The following is a 19,018-nucleotide window of genomic DNA, read 5'->3' on the forward strand; positions in this document are numbered from 1 at the left end:
GTGGGCCATGATACAATTAATGGCGAATGGTCAGGCATGGATACCGAATACAGAATACTGGATCCTGGGGATCCTGCGAGTCCTGGCAGCTCTGAATAATGGCTGTCGAACTCGACCAACCGATGAATGCAGCTCAATAAATATAAATATGAATGTCTTTAACTATTATGCCATGTGATTGCTGTGGCTTTCGTGTGTCTTTAATTATTTAACCATTATGTGCGCTGACTTATTTATGCCAGTGTGTGTGCGTGTGAGTTCTCCAGTGCGTGTGTGTGTTTTTGTGGAAAATGTTCTGGGATATTGGCTCCTCGATTTTCCTCCGCGGGCTGGACGCACTTATTTATTGATATGTCTTTCATTTTTAAGCTTCGGCGGCTGCCCGCAGTATTAAACGGAAATTAAAGTTGCCCATATACACATTTATATATTGCACCGTGTGAAAAGATACATATACGATATGCATGCGTTTATTTTGAAACCCCATTTTCACCACGGTTTTTCATGTATGTAAATATCGAAATTGTTTCTTTGGCCTCAGCCCTTTCTTGCTGGAAAATATTGTGTTACGTCGTAAATTATTGAGTACATTTCGAATGAAATCGGGAAATTGGGAAGGGACTTTAAAACTTTAAGGTTTAAATCAATATAACTACAATTCTACTAAAGTCTAACCAGGTTTTATACAAAATAGAGAATGTTTATATGTAGTATTCAACTATTTGCAGCTATTTATGAATTTGTCCTTTTGGACAATTGTATTAGGCAAAGTTAATCCCATTTAAATAGGATTGACAATGATGAGTTTTAATGCATTTTTTTTTCAATTGAATTTCAAAGCAGATTTAAAAAACAATGTGCCCTACCACCGCAAAATGATCAGCAAGCATTCATAATTTATACGGATATCAATCGATTAAGCTCGACTGGCATATTATGCGAGTAAACGAACTGTGATTGTCACATCGAGAGATTTGGTTTTCCTTTTGGATTTATGCCATTTCAATCAGATCCGCTCGGTGTTTTTGCAACTGGCGCATAATTGTTTTCTATATAAACTGCATTTTTACAATGTTTCAAACCTTTTGCAATTTGCAATTGGCCATGGCCAAAGCCTATGGCAAAACGGCGATTTATGGGTGGAAAAAATGATAAACTGGCAAACAAAACGAAATAAAATAGAATTCTCGCAGCCAATTGAAGTGCGAAAACACATCATACATATTTTTAATTAATTGTTAAAAAATACAAACAATAAAGCAGCGACAAGGAATACAAGCAAACAAAAAAAAAGGCAATCGTATAGCTTTATTTTATATTAATTATGCAGCTGAATGATTGCAGCACAGGCATTTAAAATGCAGCCAGAGCGGCGAAACAAAAACAATGACTCCAATTAAATTGTGCAATTGCCTTATTTTTCTTAATGCCACTCGTCAATGCAGCGCTCTATGTATGCGGATGTGCATATGAATAATTGTATTAAGGATGACTCCACTTTCAACAGGTGAAGGGGACTTACCTCGCACCAAAATTTCCGGATTATTGTTTCCTGTCGGATTTTTGGCTCTTTTAGCCTGACTAAGCACTTTGACCCGATTGTTTATTTGCCTTTCCTCGCTTTATTAATGGCTGTGTTTTGGCTTGGCACACACACCGTCTATGGCGTTTGCTTATGTTTGGGGATCACTGGAGCACGGGATATGTCACTTTAGTATGCCCAGCGATGCTGCACCGCCTGGGAGTCCTAATTTAAAATGCCGCACAATTTTCCGAGTGCAAATATTTAAATATTTAATTTGCCGGCGCTGATTGTTTACGTTTGGTGCCGTTGTTGCGGCTGCTGGTATTTTTCACTCTTAATTTAATTAAAAATCTTCGTCTTGCTGTCGCTTTCGGTTGCGTTGTGGTTAATCACAATTTATGGCAATGTGTATGCGCCAGTTTGATGGTGCTAGAATCTTGCCCAGCGGTGTAGGCCCAACGGTATTTCGCGAGAGAGCGGAAAATTTTTGGCGAAGCGAGAGAGCGCGCGTAGGTGCCAAAAAACGGTAAAGGGACGACGCGAGAGGAGCAGTTTTTATAACCGAAATCCCGAACCGCGATTTGGTTTGCCGGTTTAAAAAGCCCGAAAACTTACGGAAGGTTTGGTTTGGTTTCAGAATGATAGTTGTTTACTTTCACTTTACTAACACTTCTGTTTCAAAGTATTTTAGAGTTGATTTCTCTCTAGCGGTTTCCTCAGTGACTTCAATTCAATTCACTATTAATTATAAAGTACCGCGAGTTCGATTTTCGACTTAAACTTGTGCAGATTCAATTTAAACACCTTTTTTTCGGTGGCAGTGGGACGAGAGCACACAACCGTTTGCTATCGCGTTTCGAATAGGACTGAAGACCGTACGATTCGTTCGTCGTAGGTCGCACGAGTACGGACGAATGGCACGTCGGCAACCACTCGTTGATTCAACAGTTAGCCGAGCGAGCACGACAGGATGGGAAGGGGGGAGTTTACGAACGACCCGCACAATGTAATTGGTATTAGAGCCTCTTCTGGCGCGTGTGGTTGTTGCTGTTGCTCTTTTTGTTTGCTGCCGTTCGACAGCCGCAATCGCAATGAATGTGTGCCACAAGCGAAGAGAAAATTTCTCGCCGCAGAACTAAAGAGAGAATATAGTGGGCGGCTTATGGAACCCATTCGCGGCGAGATAGTAGGAATAGTAGTACTTATGTTCCAGTTTTAAGCATTTGTAAGATATTTTATTTCAGTTTTTAACAAAATGAACTACTTATGTTTAAAATAATAATGCAGGTGTATGCATTTATTTTATAAGTTTTTTTTTCATGCATAGCAATTTTAATATTTATGATATCCTTTAATGTCTTTAACTGTGTTCATTTTAGTTAACCTAATTTTAAATGAGATACCGCTTTCAAATCGCATCTAAGGATACGAAAGCTTAAAGCTTTCTGCAGCTTTACTTTAAGTGGGAAATGTTCTCTTGATAAAAAAGGGATATTTTCTCTTAGCTCGAACTGTTTGGTTAACTATATTTTTATAACTCTAATATTTTAAAGTTTTCTTTAAAGAAAATATAAGAATATTTTTATAATATAAACAAAACCAATTGGCATAAACGAACAATGTTTATCTTTTCATTACTTTGAGCAGCAACCTAGTGTACAAATATGTAGTGTTACATCTGGTAACATCTTCCAAAACCCTCAAAACTTCACCACGCCATGATGTTTATTTTGGACTTCTTGTTTCCCCCAAATATTTGAAAATTCCAAAATTAAGTAAGAAACTCTGCTAATTGACAGCTTTGTGGTGCGTCCTTCTGTCCATCGGAGTTCTGTGTTATTTATAGTTGTTTGCTTTTTTTCTGCTGCTCGTCTCGTTCCATTGGCCATTCTGCCCATTTTGGCCATTTTGGCCATGGACATGAACTTCGACTCGGTTTTGGGCCACATCTTCACGCTTCAAGGCCGACACACACTTGAAATGCGCCCCCAATTCATTTTCTTTTCTTACTTAGGCTCCTCGAGCCAGTTTATTGTTATTTTGGCCATTTCTGTTTTTGTTTTCTGGCAAACTTCTTGTACTGCCATCTGCGAAATGAAGCTTACCGCCCACTAGCCGGCTTCAGAGTGCCAATGGTTACCAGCTCCTTGTTTATCCAGGAGTCGCAGGACTCGCCAGGACTCGCCAGGACTGGCCAGTGTCCAGGCCCAGTTTCCCAGCATCGCCGACAGCCCCAAACTATTTGCCATGCCCCGCTCCCATAATGAATATTTATGAAGATTTAAAAAACATTTTCTTCGCGTCTGTTGTTTTATGATTTGCAAGTGTGCCTTTCGTCCTTTTTTCCTTCTTCCGCCGGAGTGCCGTCAGCTCAATGGCGTGCAAAGTCCTCTGTTTTTCGCCCCAATGACGAGTGCGCCGGAATGCCATCGAGATGTACATTGGACATGTCCCGGGACACGGGACACGGGACATGGACCAGTGGAAAAAGCAAACCACATCCCATGCAACCCACGGGCAAAATCATTCTAAATACGCATCGTGCCATCGCTGCTTTGTCGTTTGTTGTCTCAATCGCTGCAGAGAGCAAAATTGTCAGATATGCACTATAATTTGATTTAGCAAAATAAGAATAAAAACGTATTTTTTAAGTGGAATGTATAAATTGGGAAAAGAGAAACTACGCAAAAATACGATTGTATAGTTTGTGCCATCAAACATAAGATTGCTTTGCTATTGTAAAGAGGTCCTTAGTCCTTAAACAAGGTACTAGAGATATATTTTATTTTATTTATTTTCATAGCTTTTGACAGGTCATCGGTGCAAGATTTTAAAATATCAACCCCTTTTTTTTGGACAGTGCTCATCGGTTTGCTGCTGCTCCTTCTGCTGCTGTTGTTTTCATTTTGTAAATGATTTCATTATGTGCTACAAACGCCCCCATCGATGGCGTGGGTGGTGATGACCATCGCGCTTCTGTTTGCCTGGCTATGGTGATGGTGATGGTCGGGGTGGACTGACGGTGGCGTATACTTGATATTGCCAGTGCCATCGGCGGCAGGAGCAAGGACGAATTTGCGTCCGGCATGGCTCCTTGGTGGGAATTTATTGATAATTTAATTTGACATTTGCGGTCCCTGATTGTCATGATTGTTTTCATTTTAATCTTGTTGTTTTCCTAGCCGCTTCTTTGTTCTTTCAATTGTTTTTTTGTTTTTTTTTTTTGCTTTTTGTGCGCTTTTTTTCATTTTTATTTGCTCTTTTATATGCATTGTGTATACGATTTTTCTTTACATCGAACCTTTGGCTATTTGCATTTAGGTTTTATGCCCTTGTTTTTCCCGCTTCTCAGCGGCACTCCTCATCATCATCAGCGGGAGTTGGAGTTTGGGCTTGGGGTCGGTGGGAAACAATATCGATGGGGCGTGCTAAGGGAATTTACATGGCGTTATGGCCCTTTAAAGGATCGCATCGTTTAACTTTTGTTTGCTGCTTTGTGTCTTGTGACTTGGCCCACGCTTTGTTCAGCTTGGCACATTGCAAATTTGCATGCGAAAACAATGAAATTCATTGGTCCTTGGCTTGGCTTGGCTGCCCGGGCGGGGCAGCTTCGTGTCTTATTGAAATGTCCTTCGTCCTGGCAGGCCTCACCAAATACCTTGAACATCAGCAGCAGCAGCAGCAGCAGCAGCAGCAAAAGCAGAATCTACAAAATGTAATGTCCTTAATGACATTGCCAAAGGAATTTTAATTAAACTATTTCCTGCCTGACTTGCTCGCCGGTGCTGTTGGCTGTTGGCACTGGGCGTGGCTAAGGCTAAGCAGCTTCAAATGTGCACAAATATTGAAATATTTATGGAACCAGCACAAACACATGAGCTTACAGTCGAAGAAAACACTACCTCGAATGCATTTCAATAAGGCAGCAGCCAACAAGCAGCTAGCCAAGTGAGTTTGCGACATTGATTCAATGGAAATTTATTAAAATTATGAAAAGAGAGGATGTTTTTTGTTTTTAGCAGTGCAGCAGCATCATGCCCATCAGCAAACCGAAACGATCCAAGGCGAAAGCCAACCAAATCTGAACCCAATACGTTGCCAGCTCTGGGCCGTAATGCAATTTTAATTTCAGGCAGCAGCGCAGCAGGCAGGCAAAAGTCACGGGGAGGTCATGTGCCATCAGCTGTGCAGCAGAAAGAATAAATGCCCGCCCAACCACCCAAGCACCCAACCACCCAAGCACCTAACCACCCAGCCAACCATCCACCTTGTCGCGTTCCGTTTCCGGCGGGGCTGCCATCATTTCCGCTGCTCATTTTTGACTGACTGCTGACAAATTTGTATGTCTTCGCTTTATGTTGTCGTGTTTGTCTTGTTTGGCTGATTTGATTGTCGAAATGCTGAGCAATTTCGATTGTCATTGTCTGTTTTGCTTTTCGGTTAGCAATCAGCGGCGAATGGGCAACTTTAACGTGCCTTTAAGAGGTGCCAAAAACGAAGCATAAATTTTGTGGCAACATAGCCGCAAGTTTTGCGCCACCGAAAACTTTGCATCAATATGCAGGAGTTGGCCCGTATTCGTGGGAAATGCAGCCATAAGGAAATGTCATTATTACCGCGCTTGCACGCTAATGAAGCATGTAAAATGTCAATGTAGTCGTATGTACACCTCACACACACACACACACAAACACGCGCACGCACACACACACACTCCCTTCTTGAAGACTTCATGTACACACAAACGCATACATATGTATAGATGGGCGTCTGAATTTGTGTACGAGTTGGGTTTCTAGTTTTATTGCAAATGTGTGTAATGAATGTAAATTAGTAAAAAGTTTTCAGGCGGCGGAGGTGGTGCGGGGGTGCGGCGCCGAGGAAGCGTTTGCCAAACTATCCTGCGGCTGGCAAGGATCTGCTCCTTGTGCTGCGCGTGTGTGTGTGTGTGTGTGTGCTTTATGAATAGCATTCGAATTAGGATGTCGGGCAAGACGAAATGCAGGTGTGTGGTTGTTAATTATGAGCAACTAAGCTACCATTTTATTGGGACACTCGAAAAAAATGTGCAATCTTGTTGCCACCAAAATATTTATTGTAATTGTATTAATAAGCTGTCAATCAAATTTCAAATTCACATTCGCCGAGCAGCAGCAAGGATATTTTTGGCGAAAAATACGAAAAGCAATGACCCTCTTAGCCAATTAGTTGGCTATGCAAATTAGACGGAGATATTTCGCAAGTTTTCCAGCTGTTAATTATCATTTAACTAATATCATTTAATGGCAAACACAGCTCTGCACTTTGAGGCATTAGGCGGGGCCAAGTAAAAAACTTTCAACTTCTTTGGCTGAAACTGAAATGCACGGAGAACGGTGGCAACCGACAGCTGCAACTTATTAGATGCGTTGTCTGGTTTATGCAAAACCAAAGGCAACACTGGCCCCTGTCCCTCGGTGCACCAGCCACTCGCGTATCCTAGATCCTGGGAGTTCTGGCCACCACCTAGTTCCATTTAAAATAAGCAAAGCAAACTAACAAAATTCGTTTATGAACGCCATGCTGCCTGCAGCTCAAGGAAAGTTCAACCAAGGTGCAAAATAATTTGTTGCAATCAGCTTAGCCTGGCCAGGATTCCGAGGATGCGATGCCCTTCGCCCGATGCCCGATGCCCGACCAACCAAAAATGGTTAGTGAGTGCCATGCCCTGCCATGGTTGCGTTTCTGGGGCCGGGCAAGTTTTCAATTTAAGTTGAATTATTATGACCTTAATTAACACGTCGTTTCATCATCAAATGCCGCACTACATCTTATGCTTTTGTTGCAGATATTTCGGCATGGCGCCGTTGCTTCAGTTTCAGGAGCAGGTGGAAACGTAGGAGTTCCAGGCTGCCAGGTTGCCTGGCTCGTGGATGAGGATGTTGAGCTCCTGATTCGATTTTCTGCAGACATGCACTTTTGCCAGGAAGGAGCTGAAGCAGGAGCTTTAATCCCTGCGCCAAGTAACTGTTGCTCCGGTTGGTCGGGCTGCGCCAAACCATTCCATTCTGCTGGGCTCTACTAATTTTGGTTTTAATTAAATTCAAACTATGTTGACGCTCCCGGCACTGACGACCTCCGACGAGCGGCAATCACGTGGGTGATGGCCATGGTCCCCATGTTCCTCCAAATGATCCTGATGATGCTGATGATGATGGGGCTGCTCCATTACTTATGTAGCTACATTTTATGCACCGCCTAATTGAATGACCGAAATGTAAATTGAAAATGCCCGAATAGCTTAAATGGTTGTGCACTTGAAGAGTCCTTGATTAGTTGATCTTGATTAGTTCCCAACTATCGATTTCCATCTCATTTGGATTAATACCTAACTATCTTGCATATTCCATTCCTGCTAATGATAATGACGTGAAATATATATACATACCAATTATTTTGCACAGTGCAGGCATACACTCGTACAAATGTGGAAATTGGCCAGCCAGAGCCGTCATCATCAGATGCCTGGCTGCCTTACACTATTTGCGTTATGATTTCTTTTTAATTTCCCAGCGGTATTTAGGGAAAAAATTTAATAATATCAAATATGAGAGCAGCGAGTGGTGGATGTCCTGTGGAGACTGGACAAGTGCATGTGCCGTGTGTCGTGTGTGTTTGTATTTGTGGGCAAACATTCAACAGCGCACAACAATGCGATCTCCCGCTTTTCCCGCTTATCCTCTGCGGCTTTCATTTGGCGGATGTGTGTGTGCGTTGTTGTGTGTGTGTGTGTGTGTCTGGACTTCCGCTTGGCTGAATTTGTTTACACTTTTTTTTCGCCCGCCGCCACTGGCCCACTCATAATTTCATTTTGAAATGTTTGCCTAAGCGACAATTTCACTCTTTTTTTTCACTTTTTTCTGTTGTTTTTCACAGCCGGACATATGGCACTAAGCCTGGCCCACATTATTAAAACCAGCGACAAAAGACAAGCGACTCTCGGATAGACCAGAAACTGGGTCCACGGTCCATTTAACAGACTCCAGGAGGCGATGGCGATGGCGATGGCGATGGCAATGGCTGAACCTGAACCCTTGGCGGCACAGCACTCAGCACGTGATTTGCATACACTTAGGCCAGGCTGGCGGCACCCAGTCCAAGCTTTTGGCCCACACTTAATTACATGCCAAATGAAAAGTTGGCGGAAGCAAACAAAAAATTTTGGGGAAACCAAAAATATATAAACAGGAAAAGAGCAGGAATTAAATGTGCGTTAAATTGCCAATAAACATGGCCTGCATCTCAATGGGCAAAGTAAGGCGAAAGGGGTGACTAAAACAGCAATAACACGAGGGTTTAAAAATGTAGCTTAAAAAAAAAGAATAATAAATTGCTTAATATTTTCTAGTACATCTAGTTAGTTCCAGCACTTTAGTGAAAAGCGGGCCTTGCCTTTTGTGCTGGGAGTTTTGGGAAACTGATAGAGCTACTTTTCATTCCCACAACGGCAGTCACAGCGAAAACGCACACGTCCAAATTTTATACTTGAACAAAACCAAATCACTTCAAGAAATATTTTTTTTATTTTTCTTTTGATTATCGTGTCGAAACATAAATGGAAACTGTGCGAAATCGAAACCCTCCGCGGATGAAGTACACCGCTCCACCGAAGATGGAATCGGATTTAAACTTCACCGAGAAGGAGAAGAAAACTCTTACCGAACTGAAGCAGCTCTATTTGGAGACCATTAACCTGGATGTGGCTCTGCAGCGCGACATTTACAATATCGAGAAGAAGTACGAGGATAAGCACAATATCATATTTGATAAGCGCAAGAAGATTCTAGAGTAAGTCCATTAATGGTGTTTGGTTAAACAAGATCTCAATTCCCCCAAAAATCCCATCGGTGCAGTGAGTTTAGAAAGCAAAACCACGGCGACGTGGAAACCAATCAGAGCGTGCCCAACTTTTGGCTGAGGGTTCTCAAAGCATCGTACACCGAGTTCATCAGCAAGAGGGATGAGAAAATATTAGAGGTATGTTATGGATAGATCCGATTTGAAGGATATTTAAATTTTAATTGAAATTTTTCCCGCGCAGTGCTTAAGCGACATCCGTTCTCGGCTGTACAACGAACCCGTGGTGAAGTTTGATATCGAATTCCACTTCGATCCCAATGATTACTTTACCAACACGGTGCTGACCAAGACATATTTCCTCAACTGCCTGCCGGATCCAGACGATCCGCTCGCATATGATGGCGCCGAGATCTACAAGTGCGAAGGCTGCGTCATCGACTGGAAGCAGACCAAGGACCAGACCAAAACCGGTAAGCCATCTGGGAGCATCAAATTTCACAGATGTTAGTTGAATTCACTCATTGACCAGAAAATCAAGAGCCGTCGTTCTTTGAGTTCTTCTCGCCGCCGCTTTTGCCAGAAGATACCCTTGACCCCAACTACTGTGACGTCAATGTAAGATTGAATATCAGCGATCTGCGATCCTTTCACATGCATCTCCTCCCACAGGCTATGCTGCAAAACGATTTTGAGGTGGGCTTCTATCTAAAGGAGCGCGTGATTCCCAAGGCGGTGATCTTCTTCACCGGCGAGATTGCCGATTGTCAGAGCTCCAGCGGATCGGAGACCGAGTCGGAAGATACCGAGGACGAGTCGGATGCCGAAGAGGAGGATGGCGTCGACAAGTAAACATTTTACACCGCTTATATACAGTTTACATACATTTTTAACTCGAGTCACCGAACTATTGGCCTGTCCTTACCCACTACATACCAACCAAATAAACATTTCATTATACATATTTACCAAAAGGATCTCGCGCGCTCTTTTTAATGCCTAGCTAAAGGAATTGAATTGTGGTTTTGATTTATACAGTGCGTTTAGCCTGGCGTGTATATATTACAAGGACTCGAATAGTCAAACGTAATACTAGATGGCTGAGCTACAGCACTCGCTTGTAGCCAGCGTTGTGGATCCATCGGCTTGGCCATGTCGTCTTTTTTCTTAAAAAAAAATAAAATAATCCAGCACGGCCCACTTCGACGGAATCTTTACAAACAATATTCTAAGGAGCCACCACCTCCTGTGGCGGTGGCGATTTCGGTGGCTGCTCGTCGTCGGCGCGCGGCGGTGGCTGCAGCATCACCACCACCGTGTCATCCTCTTCCTGTGTCTCCAGCTCCGGAAGTCTTTCAAACTCCTCCAAGTGATTGGCGACCACTTCGCATTTCGGTTTGGAGATCTTGAAGCGCCGAATTGCCGGAAGCGTAATGCTGGTGCCACTAACATCGATATACACCAGATTCGGAGAGCACTGCACCAGGTGCTCCAGGGTATGATTTGTGATGAGATGGTAGTTTCGCAACGACAGTCGCTCCAGTTTATTGTCTGGCGAGCGATTGATGTTCCGGATCCAGACAACGTCCGGTTGCACCGGTCGATCAGCTCGGCCAAAGCTATACATCGCCCGATCGGTGACATAGTATTGAGGTGTTGTCTGACAGGAAGGCGGACGTGGGCGCACTCGTCGAGCATAGTCGCGATCCAGTGGCTCGAGCATGTTCCAAAACATCGGATGCTGAACAACCTGATCGTAGTTCGGACGCGGATGCGTACGATGGCGTCGCGTCGGCATCAGAACATTCATCGGGAGTGAGAATTGTTGATTGACATAGATATACCGTTGCTCCGTTCCCTGCGCAAATACGGCCACAACACTACGCTGTTGGCGCGGGTTAGCGTTCTCAGCGTCGGGCACGTAGATGTAAGCGCGCGGGGGTCTAGGATCCAAGCCGGGACTCTGCCCGGGAGCCTCGATATTGGCTGCATCAACTGCAATTGGTGCATCGGCTGCATTGGCTGCATCGGCTGCATGCGGAAGTGGCGGCAAGTCGACGCCTCCGCTCAAAGGTGCAGCGTTGCTATGACCATTTCTGGGCAACGATAAAACCTCCAATTTGTCCGACGAAGACCCTGAGGTGGATGATGTGTCCTCATCATCGGATTCTGATGGTGCTCGTATTCGTTTCGCCTGAAGATCCTGACCCTCCGAAGGAGGCTCAGTTGGCACCGGCGACTTCTCCTCCTTTCTATCGCTGCAGTTGTCCAAATTGAACGCAACCTTGCATGCACGCAGATGCTCCATGGCGGCCCGCGATGTGGACGGCTCGTCATCGCTAAGCACTTTCAGTGAATCAGGCTGCGGGGAAGCAGCTTCGTCAGTGGCGTTGCCGTTGGTATTTTTTTTAGCAACGGCTTGTTTGGAGTGCAGGATCTGTGGCGACTCAAGCAGCAGTTCCTTGAGATTCTCGATAGCGCTAAAACACTGCAGATCTGAGTTGTTGATGGGCGTCTGGCGAAGATCTAGTGACTGAAATAAATAACCCTTTATAAAGAATATTCGCCGATTGCACCTATGCCAACCTCTAGTTTTTGGAAACCGAAACGTGCCGCCATGCTGCCATAGGGCACAAACTTGCATAGCGCCTGACAGCCCTTAAGACTAAGACGCCGCAAGGAAGGTAACTTCGACAGGCCCATAATATAATAGGGCTCGAACCAGCTGTTGTCCTCAATACTGAGATCCTAAATAAGACGGGGTTAGGCTATTCATTGGACTGTCGTTCGCTCAAACTCACCTCTAGATCAAGCAGATGCAGCTCTATGGAGTAAAATATGCTTTTTGGCGTGTCGCCGACCCTAACGCTACAGTCCTTTAGCTTCAGACGCCTCAGAGTGGCCGGGAACTCAGTTATGTGTATCTGAAGAAAAGATAAAATTGGGGTAGACCAGGGAAACTTGCGAGATGCCAGCACTCACGTATTCGAAGTCCAGGCTGACGCCCTCCAGCTCCAGCACTTTAAGCTGTACAACCCTGGGGAAAACGGAGCTTAGCGTTTGGGTGAACTGGCGGAATTCGCCTGCAACATGCTGCGAGGACGGAGGTCCGCAGATTTTAATGGTGTGTGTCTTTTCGGTGGCTCGTCCAAGAATCTCTTCTAGGATGCCCATAGGCAGGGGCCCGTTGCTTAAGTCTATGTGATGATAGAAGCGGTGATCCAGCAGGAGGTTTTCAAAGCGCGGCGAGCAACTGGAATATTACGGAATGTTATAATATGGAAAGGACATGGAAATCTCAGCGACGCAGAGATCTTTGTTGATAGCGGACTACTTACTGCATCACCGCCAGAATGGAGGACGTGTCCAGGTACTGGAAGATCTCGAAGAGCAGCTCATCACAGAAGTCCATGAGGTTGCACTCCGTTTCCCGGTCGAGGGATTCCTTATGCTCCTTCTCCCTTTTGCGCTGTTTTATCTCCGGCTCCTCCTCGGTAGGGATTTGTGGCAGCACTGGCTGCACGGGCACGGCGGCCAGCTCCCGCCCACAACGTTCGTTGTCCGGGAAGCGGCGCTTAGGCGCTGCAAGGCACGTACTGCCCAATTCGGCCTGTTCCATGCTTGGGCTGCTCCTGCACTTTATTGCCAATTTTCGCCAGCAGCTTTTTTTCCAGCTAAATGCAATTGGTCAAGTGTGACCGCAGTCAGATCCCGAGATAAGCCGCTAGTAGGGGTATTCCTATGTCGAAGAGATGAAACTGGCTTCCGAATTTCCCGGTAATTTTTAATGTCGTTTTTATTATTATATTATTTTTTTTCTTGATTATTACGATTTGATACTAAAGGCGGTGGCACTAGCTGCTCATAGTTATACAATTGAGTCGTCTGGTAAAATGGGAACAATAACAAGTAGTTAATAATCGTTTAATTCTTATGTAGATAATAAAGTTGCCTATTTTGCTATTTTCCTATTTCAAACAAATATTGCATATTATGAATGAAATTTAAAAATAAGGCGCATTACGCATGTGCATGTGCATTAAAAAAGTTATTATACAAATAGAATAAACACATTAAATTAAATAAGATTCCTGTTGTCATTACTAGCAAGCAGTGTTGGAAAACACCGTGCTGCCCTCACTAATTTCTACACCCGTCTCGTGTATTTTTGTGCCTGATTTACTGACTGAAAATGCACCTGCTGCGGAGCCTGCGCCAGCTGAATGGCCTCCAAGGAGTGCGCCAAGCTATCCGGCAGGTGTCCTCGGCGCCCACCAAGCCCGCCGCCCTGCAGTACGAGCGCGATCCGCAGCCGCTTTTCACGGATGCCGAAACCCAGCGGCTGCTCCAGTCCATGACGCAACTGAACTTGGACAAGGTGTATCGGAAGCGCACGGTGCCGGACAACAGCAGCGAAACGAAGTTCATGAGCAACGAGCAGCTGGACAACGAGTTCCAGAACTTGGTGGTGCGGGCTCAGCAAATTCTGCAAATGCCACCCATTGTGCAGATCAAAAAAGATGTGGAGCGGGTGATAGCCAAGGATACGGCGCTGAAGGACTTCGCCAACTCCAAGTTCGTATTCACGGACATCACCTTCGGCCGACGGCAGTCGGAACGCAAGGTAATCGTCCGGGATATGGACGGAACCTTGGCCTACGCCACTCTTGATACCACGAAGCGCATGAACCAGTTGTATTTCCCGCTGGAGGGTCGCCAGTCATATACTCCACGAATGTTCGCGCTGGAGGAGCTGCTGGCCAAGTGCTTGGCGGAGCACAAGTACGAGTTCATCCTGGATCGACTCTTGGTGCAGTACGAGCCACATGAGCCGGAGTTCCACAACATTTCAGCGCGTGTGTTCGAGCATCTCAACGAGTCCAAGGAGTTCGATCTTCTGCGCTCCACCCGCCACTTTGGACCCATGGCCTTCTTCTACGCTTGGCACCGCTGCATCGACGACCTGCTGTATGACATGATCCGTCGGGATTATCTGCACAATGCCGTGGAGCTGATTGCTCTGAGCTACAAGCTACACAACATCCCAGTGGAGTATCAGGCAACGCTGACCGAACTGGGCAAACTGCATGCCACGCCGGCGGAAAGTGCCCTGGCGGAGCTAAGAAGCGTCTTCCGACGACATGACAATAAGCAGAACATTGAGCAGGAGATCCATACGGCCATTGGCAAGACGGAGCACGATTTCGCCGCCGATGAGATCAGCCTGAAGTTCATTGAGCAGTACATCGCCAGCGAACATGCGCTGAAGAAGGTGCAACTGGAGCTGGCGGTGCAGACGCTTAAGGAAGTTAACCGGGAGAAACTGATGCTGTTCCAGGGACTGAAAAAGGCTCACGGCGTCCAGGCTTCGTAGGATCTATTCGCTTTATTGTTATCGATTTCTATGTACTAATAAATACCAGCTAGGTCAAGATTTCTATACGCTGTTCATAGCTCCTTCTTGAGGACCCTGGACAGCCGTCTAAAATGGCCAAGGATGCACTGTCTCCGGTGCCGCAGGCATACCCGCTCGCTGCTGAAACGCTTCAAGCAAACTGAGCAACGTCTGGGATCACCTCTTCCATTGGGCAACCCGTTGTGTTCGCGAAATAGGACGACCACTTTCGCCTTGGCACAACTCTGTTCTTTTTTTCGGTGTACCAAAAGAGAGGTGGTGGTCTTGAAGTAACGTTTGCACTGAAGACATCTGTAGCACTTCCTGCCGCTATGGTTTCTCAGGTGCCTGAGCAACTGCATCTCTGAGTGGCTCATGGCGTTGCAGAGTAGATGTGGGCATTTAAAGAGCATCGATGACTTCCTGGGCGCTAGAGCGGGACAGCTCAGACTGTGTTGCTTCAATTGTTTCTGGTGGTCCAGACGCTGACCACAGCGAAAGCACAGAGCACCAGGTCCATAGTGCGCGGTCATGTGGCTCTGGTGCTCCAGCAAGGTTTTGGCCACATCGCCGCACACCGCGCACTCCATCATGCCGTTGGGAAATATGAATGTGTTCTCGCTCACGTAGGTGAGAAATTTGTCGGAATTGGAGGCCTCAGAACCGGTATCCTTTGGCCGTTCCTCTGGTAAATACCACTCCTCCGAATCGCGACGGCATTGAATGCCCGCATCCTTAGTGCCCGCATTCTCTGTTTGAATGGCGCGCTCTCTGCGCGGCACCATAGCCTCGTTCGCAAACATTCCAGTGACCTCGTTGAGTCTCTTCTGCTGTACGGATTTCTTGGGAGACTCTGTAGCGCCTCCATTGGTGATCGGGGCATGCAGTTCTTTCACTGGAATGCCATTCTCTATCGCGTACTTGCGTGTCACCCACTTGGTCTCCACGCACACGTATTCCGGCAGCTCGAAGACGGGCAAAGGGATAGACTTCATCTGAACAGGGCTGTGGCGTGGTGGTTTTCCGGCGGATATCGGTTGACCGGCCAACGCCACCTTTGCCGGTTGCGCCGGGTACATTTCGTTGGTTCGGGGTTCTCAAATGGCACTAAATCGATACGTATCCGAAAAATGAATTCACATTTTACTTGGAACTTATTTTATTTTTGTTATTAATTACGCTTGCTTTTTATAAAAAGACGCGAATTTTACTGGCGCAAAAAATTCAATGTTGCTATTGGTGCTGGCGGGCTAGCTTTTTTCCCGCCATATCCGACTTCTTTTGACTATTATGACAGTTGGAATATTAAAAAATTAAAATAAAATATAAATCTAACAGTTCTTTTTTCATGGCAATCAATACGAAGTGCTGAATAACTGCATGTTCTCTGATTATACTGTGTTTATAAACTAAAATTTCTACCAAATTTGTTTAGCAACAAGTTCTCTTAACAGTGCCATTTTAAATAATTAGGGGTATTCTTATGAGAAGTATGACATTTTCTAATGAATTCAAAATTGTATTAAGCAAACATAAATTTGTTATATATTTTATATTTCATTCAATGCCTATTATAATAGTTTAATTAAACTGATTGTAAATCTGGTGGAAAAATCAAATAAAAATTGTAGTTATTTTTCGTTTGTTTTGATGTATTAAATCAATCATTATTATATTGTACAATTATTCGGGCAGAAACTGCCCTAAGCACTACTTTTTACTCTTATCCTTGTCCTTGATGGTGTACTTGTCGTAGGACTTGGTGGGATCGTAGGGCTCCCATCGGCTGGCTGGGAAGATGTGCTTGTTGCGCTCGTACCAGGAGCGGAGGAGTACCTTTCCGGCATGGGACTCCTCCTTCTCCACGGAGGCGTCGCTTATCATGCGCACATCGTCGTGGACGTCGAACTGGAAGAGCGGGCCGGATTTGCCGCGTGCCTTGGTCACGATAAAGTCGTAGAAGGAATAGTGGTGCGGCAGGATCAGATCCTCCTTGACGTACATCAGCTGGTCGGCCATTACGGTCTTCAGTTCGATGAACTCCTTGCGCAGCAGCTCCAGGCACTTCTGCAGAAACTGGTAGATGGAGTTGCCCTTCTTCATCAGCACGTTCCGCCGATGGCCGGAGCCATCCCAGTAGCTGAACGTGATGGAGATGTCCTCGTCCTTCAGCTCCGCCTGCTGCATTACCCATTCTTGACGCAGCTGCTCGCGCAGTCTGTTCTCCTGCTCCTCGCGCTCGCGATCTGGCAGAAAGGAAGTGTCCACGTCAGGATTCTTGCATATCTTCTTCTTCTTTATGGGCAAAATGTCTTCCTTGATCTCCGTCCACTTGGGCTTGGGCTGATCCTCCTGCTTAATCTTCAGCTGTTTCTTATCGTGATCCTCGTCGTCCTCCTCCTCCTCCTCCTCGTCGTCGTCCAGGTTGAAGGACAGCGCCTGGATCTGCCGCTTCTGCTTGTTCTTCTCCGCCTGAATGGCCTCCAGGGCGCGCTGCTTCTCCCGATCCTTTTCGTCCTTCTTCTGGGCGAGCTTCTTCTCCCGTTCCCGCACTATATCCTCCTGCTTGGCCTTCATCTCGTCGAGGGTGACCAGACCAATGGTCGAGGACTTGAGCTGCTGCTCCACGGCATCGTAGTGGGTGGCAAACTTGTTCTCAATCTTGTCCAGCTTGAGCTCCTCCTCGATCTTCTTCTTGCGAAACTCGATCTCCTGCTGCTGGATCTCCCGCTTCTTCATCAGCTGGGCTGCACGGCCCGCCTCGCTGGCGGCACCTTTGTAGTGGGCCATCCTTAGTTGTTTCTGTATTTATTTATATTTTTTTTTATTTAATTCGTAAACGAAATTTGTAAACATCCAATTGGTGTGACCGTAGCAGAAACATTGAAAAATGCCATTCTTCGTATAAAAAATTTACAGCACAAAACACTACCTTACCAATTTGAAATAATAAAATATTTAATCTTGAAATTATTTAAAATTTACTAGCTGTCCATTCCCCTGATATAAGAGCAAAAAGAAGAGGATCACTATTTCTCTGCAACGATTTTGAAAAATAAAGATAAATCTTAGATTTTTAGCTGTTTTTTTTAATATCCTTTATATTTAGTTACAGTCGTAAGTTTTTCTTTAACTTGCTTCATGCTTTCGCTCAGTGTACTAAATCTACGTTGATCCATTGGAAGATTCCTCCTGTGCCTCGGATTTGTCCTCCTCCTTGCTGTCACCATCGGCATCTGTTCCATCATCGCCAGGTTGGCTTGGATCTGGATTGCTGGAGCTACTGCCGTTGCTCTCGGCCAAATCGTTCTGGTCGAAACCATTCGTGTATTCCGGCGTTGGAGCCGTGTCATTGGCGCTGGGCGGCGGGGTAATCTTCCGCAGCTGCTGACGGGCGGCATGGACGATCTTTTCCAGCTCGACGCACTCCGTCTCGATCTCGTAGTTCTTGGAGACCAGCAGCACCCAATGGGCTTCCAGGGAGCGCAGTCGCTCGCCGGCCTGCGTTTGCGCCTGCTTGCGCTGCCAGTTGACATCTTGAATGTCCTTCTTCAGCTGCTGCAGCTGGAGCTGCGCCTTCGCCTGCATGGCGGTGAAGACCTCCAGGTAGGACTTCCATGCCTCCGTGCCGTAGTCGAGCATTAGCTCCAGGTTGAGAGAGCGCACCCACTGGTGCTCCAGCTGGGCCATCGAGTTCTCAATGGCCTCCTGCCAGGCGGACACCTCCGACAATTTGCCCGATGGCGGCGGTGGCAGTTCGTAGCGCTTCATGGAGAGCGTCTCCATGGGCAGGCGGTTCTGGATGCGCTCGAACTCGTTGGCCATCAGCGGAGTCTCAAAGGGCGAGCTGGCGGGCAGTGGCAGATGGTCAAGGTAATTTTTTGTGGGCCTATAGCGCCGGCATTCCTCCTCCACCATGGCGAGAGCCTTTGGAAGAAGAAGATGCCATTTCAAAGTCAGTTTCAACGTGCAACATGGATATCCGTATATTTACCGATTCCCGGACGCCCACATCGTCATAGCCGTGATCTATGTAGGGCAGAGCATCCACAATAACTTCGCCAGCCATTATTTATTATTAATTTCTGTGTTTTGAGACTGTTTTTTCCGCAAGTAAACAAATACAATTGCCGCTTCGCACTAGTGTGGCACATTTAGCTACTTTATAGCTATATAAACGGATAACAGAATGCTGTTAATTAATAGCCATATATCTATTTAGTAAATTTTTTTGTTTTAACATGAACATTTAAGCAAAAAAT

General features: G+C 45.7%; 7 protein-coding genes across 9 annotated transcripts in view; 2 read left to right on the forward strand and 5 right to left on the reverse strand.

The window, feature by feature from the left end:
• The window catches only part of CG34353 (uncharacterized protein), a 137,878-nt gene extending 135,483 nt beyond the window's left edge, over positions 1-2,395 (reverse strand). For all 3 annotated transcript variants that reach the window (NM_001260413.1, NM_001300642.1, NM_001104479.2), the window contains exon 1: positions 1,523-2,395. The gene's annotated coding sequence lies outside the window, so the exon portion shown is untranslated. The remainder of the gene's footprint in view (positions 1-1,522) is intronic.
• Positions 2,396-8,998: 6,603 nt separating this feature from the next.
• mil (milkah) lies at positions 8,999-10,337 on the forward strand. Its single transcript, NM_143335.2, has 5 exons — positions 8,999-9,352; positions 9,418-9,541; positions 9,606-9,834; positions 9,894-9,979; positions 10,034-10,337. Exons 1-5 carry the CDS (start codon positions 9,120-9,122, stop codon positions 10,211-10,213), a joined length of 852 nt encoding a protein of 283 aa, NP_651592.2. The 5' UTR covers positions 8,999-9,119; the 3' UTR covers positions 10,214-10,337.
• On the reverse strand, positions 10,329-13,068 carry CG5003 (uncharacterized protein). The gene is made up of 5 exons (NM_143336.3): positions 12,700-13,068; positions 12,344-12,614; positions 12,163-12,285; positions 11,948-12,109; positions 10,329-11,894 (listed from the first exon to the last, which is right to left on the reverse strand). The coding sequence occupies exons 1-5, from the start codon at positions 12,978-12,980 to the stop codon at positions 10,590-10,592; spliced, it is 2,142 nt and encodes a 713-aa protein (NP_651593.1). The 5' UTR covers positions 12,981-13,068; the 3' UTR covers positions 10,329-10,589.
• Positions 13,069-13,459: 391 nt separating this feature from the next.
• On the forward strand, positions 13,460-14,800 carry mRpS22 (mitochondrial ribosomal protein S22). The gene has a single exon (NM_079813.3). It carries the CDS (start codon positions 13,554-13,556, stop codon positions 14,733-14,735), a length of 1,182 nt encoding a protein of 393 aa, NP_524537.1. The 5' UTR covers positions 13,460-13,553; the 3' UTR covers positions 14,736-14,800.
• On the reverse strand, positions 14,734-16,012 carry Boh1 (Buddy of Hmr 1). Its single transcript, NM_176572.3, has one exon. The coding sequence runs from the start codon at positions 15,833-15,835 to the stop codon at positions 14,810-14,812; it is 1,026 nt and encodes a 341-aa protein (NP_788749.1). The 5' UTR covers positions 15,836-16,012; the 3' UTR covers positions 14,734-14,809.
• A 383-nt stretch (positions 16,013-16,395) lies between these two features.
• Positions 16,396-17,641, reverse strand: CG12259 (uncharacterized protein). Its single transcript, NM_143338.3, has one exon. The coding sequence runs from the start codon at positions 17,544-17,546 to the stop codon at positions 16,467-16,469; it is 1,080 nt and encodes a 359-aa protein (NP_651595.1). The 5' UTR covers positions 17,547-17,641; the 3' UTR covers positions 16,396-16,466.
• Positions 17,642-17,834: 193 nt separating this feature from the next.
• BCAS2 lies at positions 17,835-18,908 on the reverse strand. The gene is made up of 2 exons (NM_143339.3): positions 18,751-18,908; positions 17,835-18,683 (listed from the first exon to the last, which is right to left on the reverse strand). Exons 1-2 carry the CDS (start codon positions 18,823-18,825, stop codon positions 17,922-17,924), a joined length of 837 nt encoding a protein of 278 aa, NP_651596.1. The 5' UTR covers positions 18,826-18,908; the 3' UTR covers positions 17,835-17,921.
• Positions 18,909-19,018: the final 110 nt, after the last annotated feature.

The sequence above is a fragment of the Drosophila melanogaster genome, chromosome 3R (assembly GCF_000001215.4).
Source record: "Drosophila melanogaster chromosome 3R".
Taxonomy (NCBI): Eukaryota; Metazoa; Arthropoda; class Insecta; order Diptera; family Drosophilidae; genus Drosophila; species Drosophila melanogaster.

Excerpts from the sequence above, each read along its gene's own strand:
- mil (NM_143335.2), top strand. The coding sequence starts at position 9,120 with ATGGAAACTGTGCGAAATCGAAACCCTCCGCGGATGAAGTACACCGCT. Across the intron at positions 9,542-9,605 it reads GGGATGAGAAAATATTAGAG|TGCTTAAGCGACATCCGTTC; the intron begins GTATGTTATGGA and ends TTTCCCGCGCAG. Across the intron at positions 9,835-9,893 it reads CAAGGACCAGACCAAAACCG|AAAATCAAGAGCCGTCGTTC; the intron begins GTAAGCCATCTG and ends CTCATTGACCAG.
- CG5003 (NM_143336.3), bottom strand. The coding sequence starts at position 12,980 with ATGGAACAGGCCGAATTGGGCAGTACGTGCCTTGCAGCGCCTAAGCGC. Across the intron at positions 12,615-12,699 it reads TCCATTCTGGCGGTGATGCA|TTGCTCGCCGCGCTTTGAAA; the intron begins GTAAGTAGTCCG and ends GTAATATTCCAG. Across the intron at positions 11,895-11,947 it reads TCGGTTTCCAAAAACTAGAG|TCACTAGATCTTCGCCAGAC; the intron begins GTTGGCATAGGT and ends TATTTATTTCAG.
- Boh1 (NM_176572.3), bottom strand. The coding sequence starts at position 15,835 with ATGTACCCGGCGCAACCGGCAAAGGTGGCGTTGGCCGGTCAACCGATA.
- BCAS2 (NM_143339.3), bottom strand. The coding sequence starts at position 18,825 with ATGGCTGGCGAAGTTATTGTGGATGCTCTGCCCTACATAGATCACGGC. Across the intron at positions 18,684-18,750 it reads ATGTGGGCGTCCGGGAATCG|GCTCTCGCCATGGTGGAGGA; the intron begins GTAAATATACGG and ends CTTCTTCCAAAG.
- CG12259 (NM_143338.3), bottom strand. The coding sequence starts at position 17,546 with ATGGCCCACTACAAAGGTGCCGCCAGCGAGGCGGGCCGTGCAGCCCAG.
- mRpS22 (NM_079813.3), top strand. The coding sequence starts at position 13,554 with ATGCACCTGCTGCGGAGCCTGCGCCAGCTGAATGGCCTCCAAGGAGTG.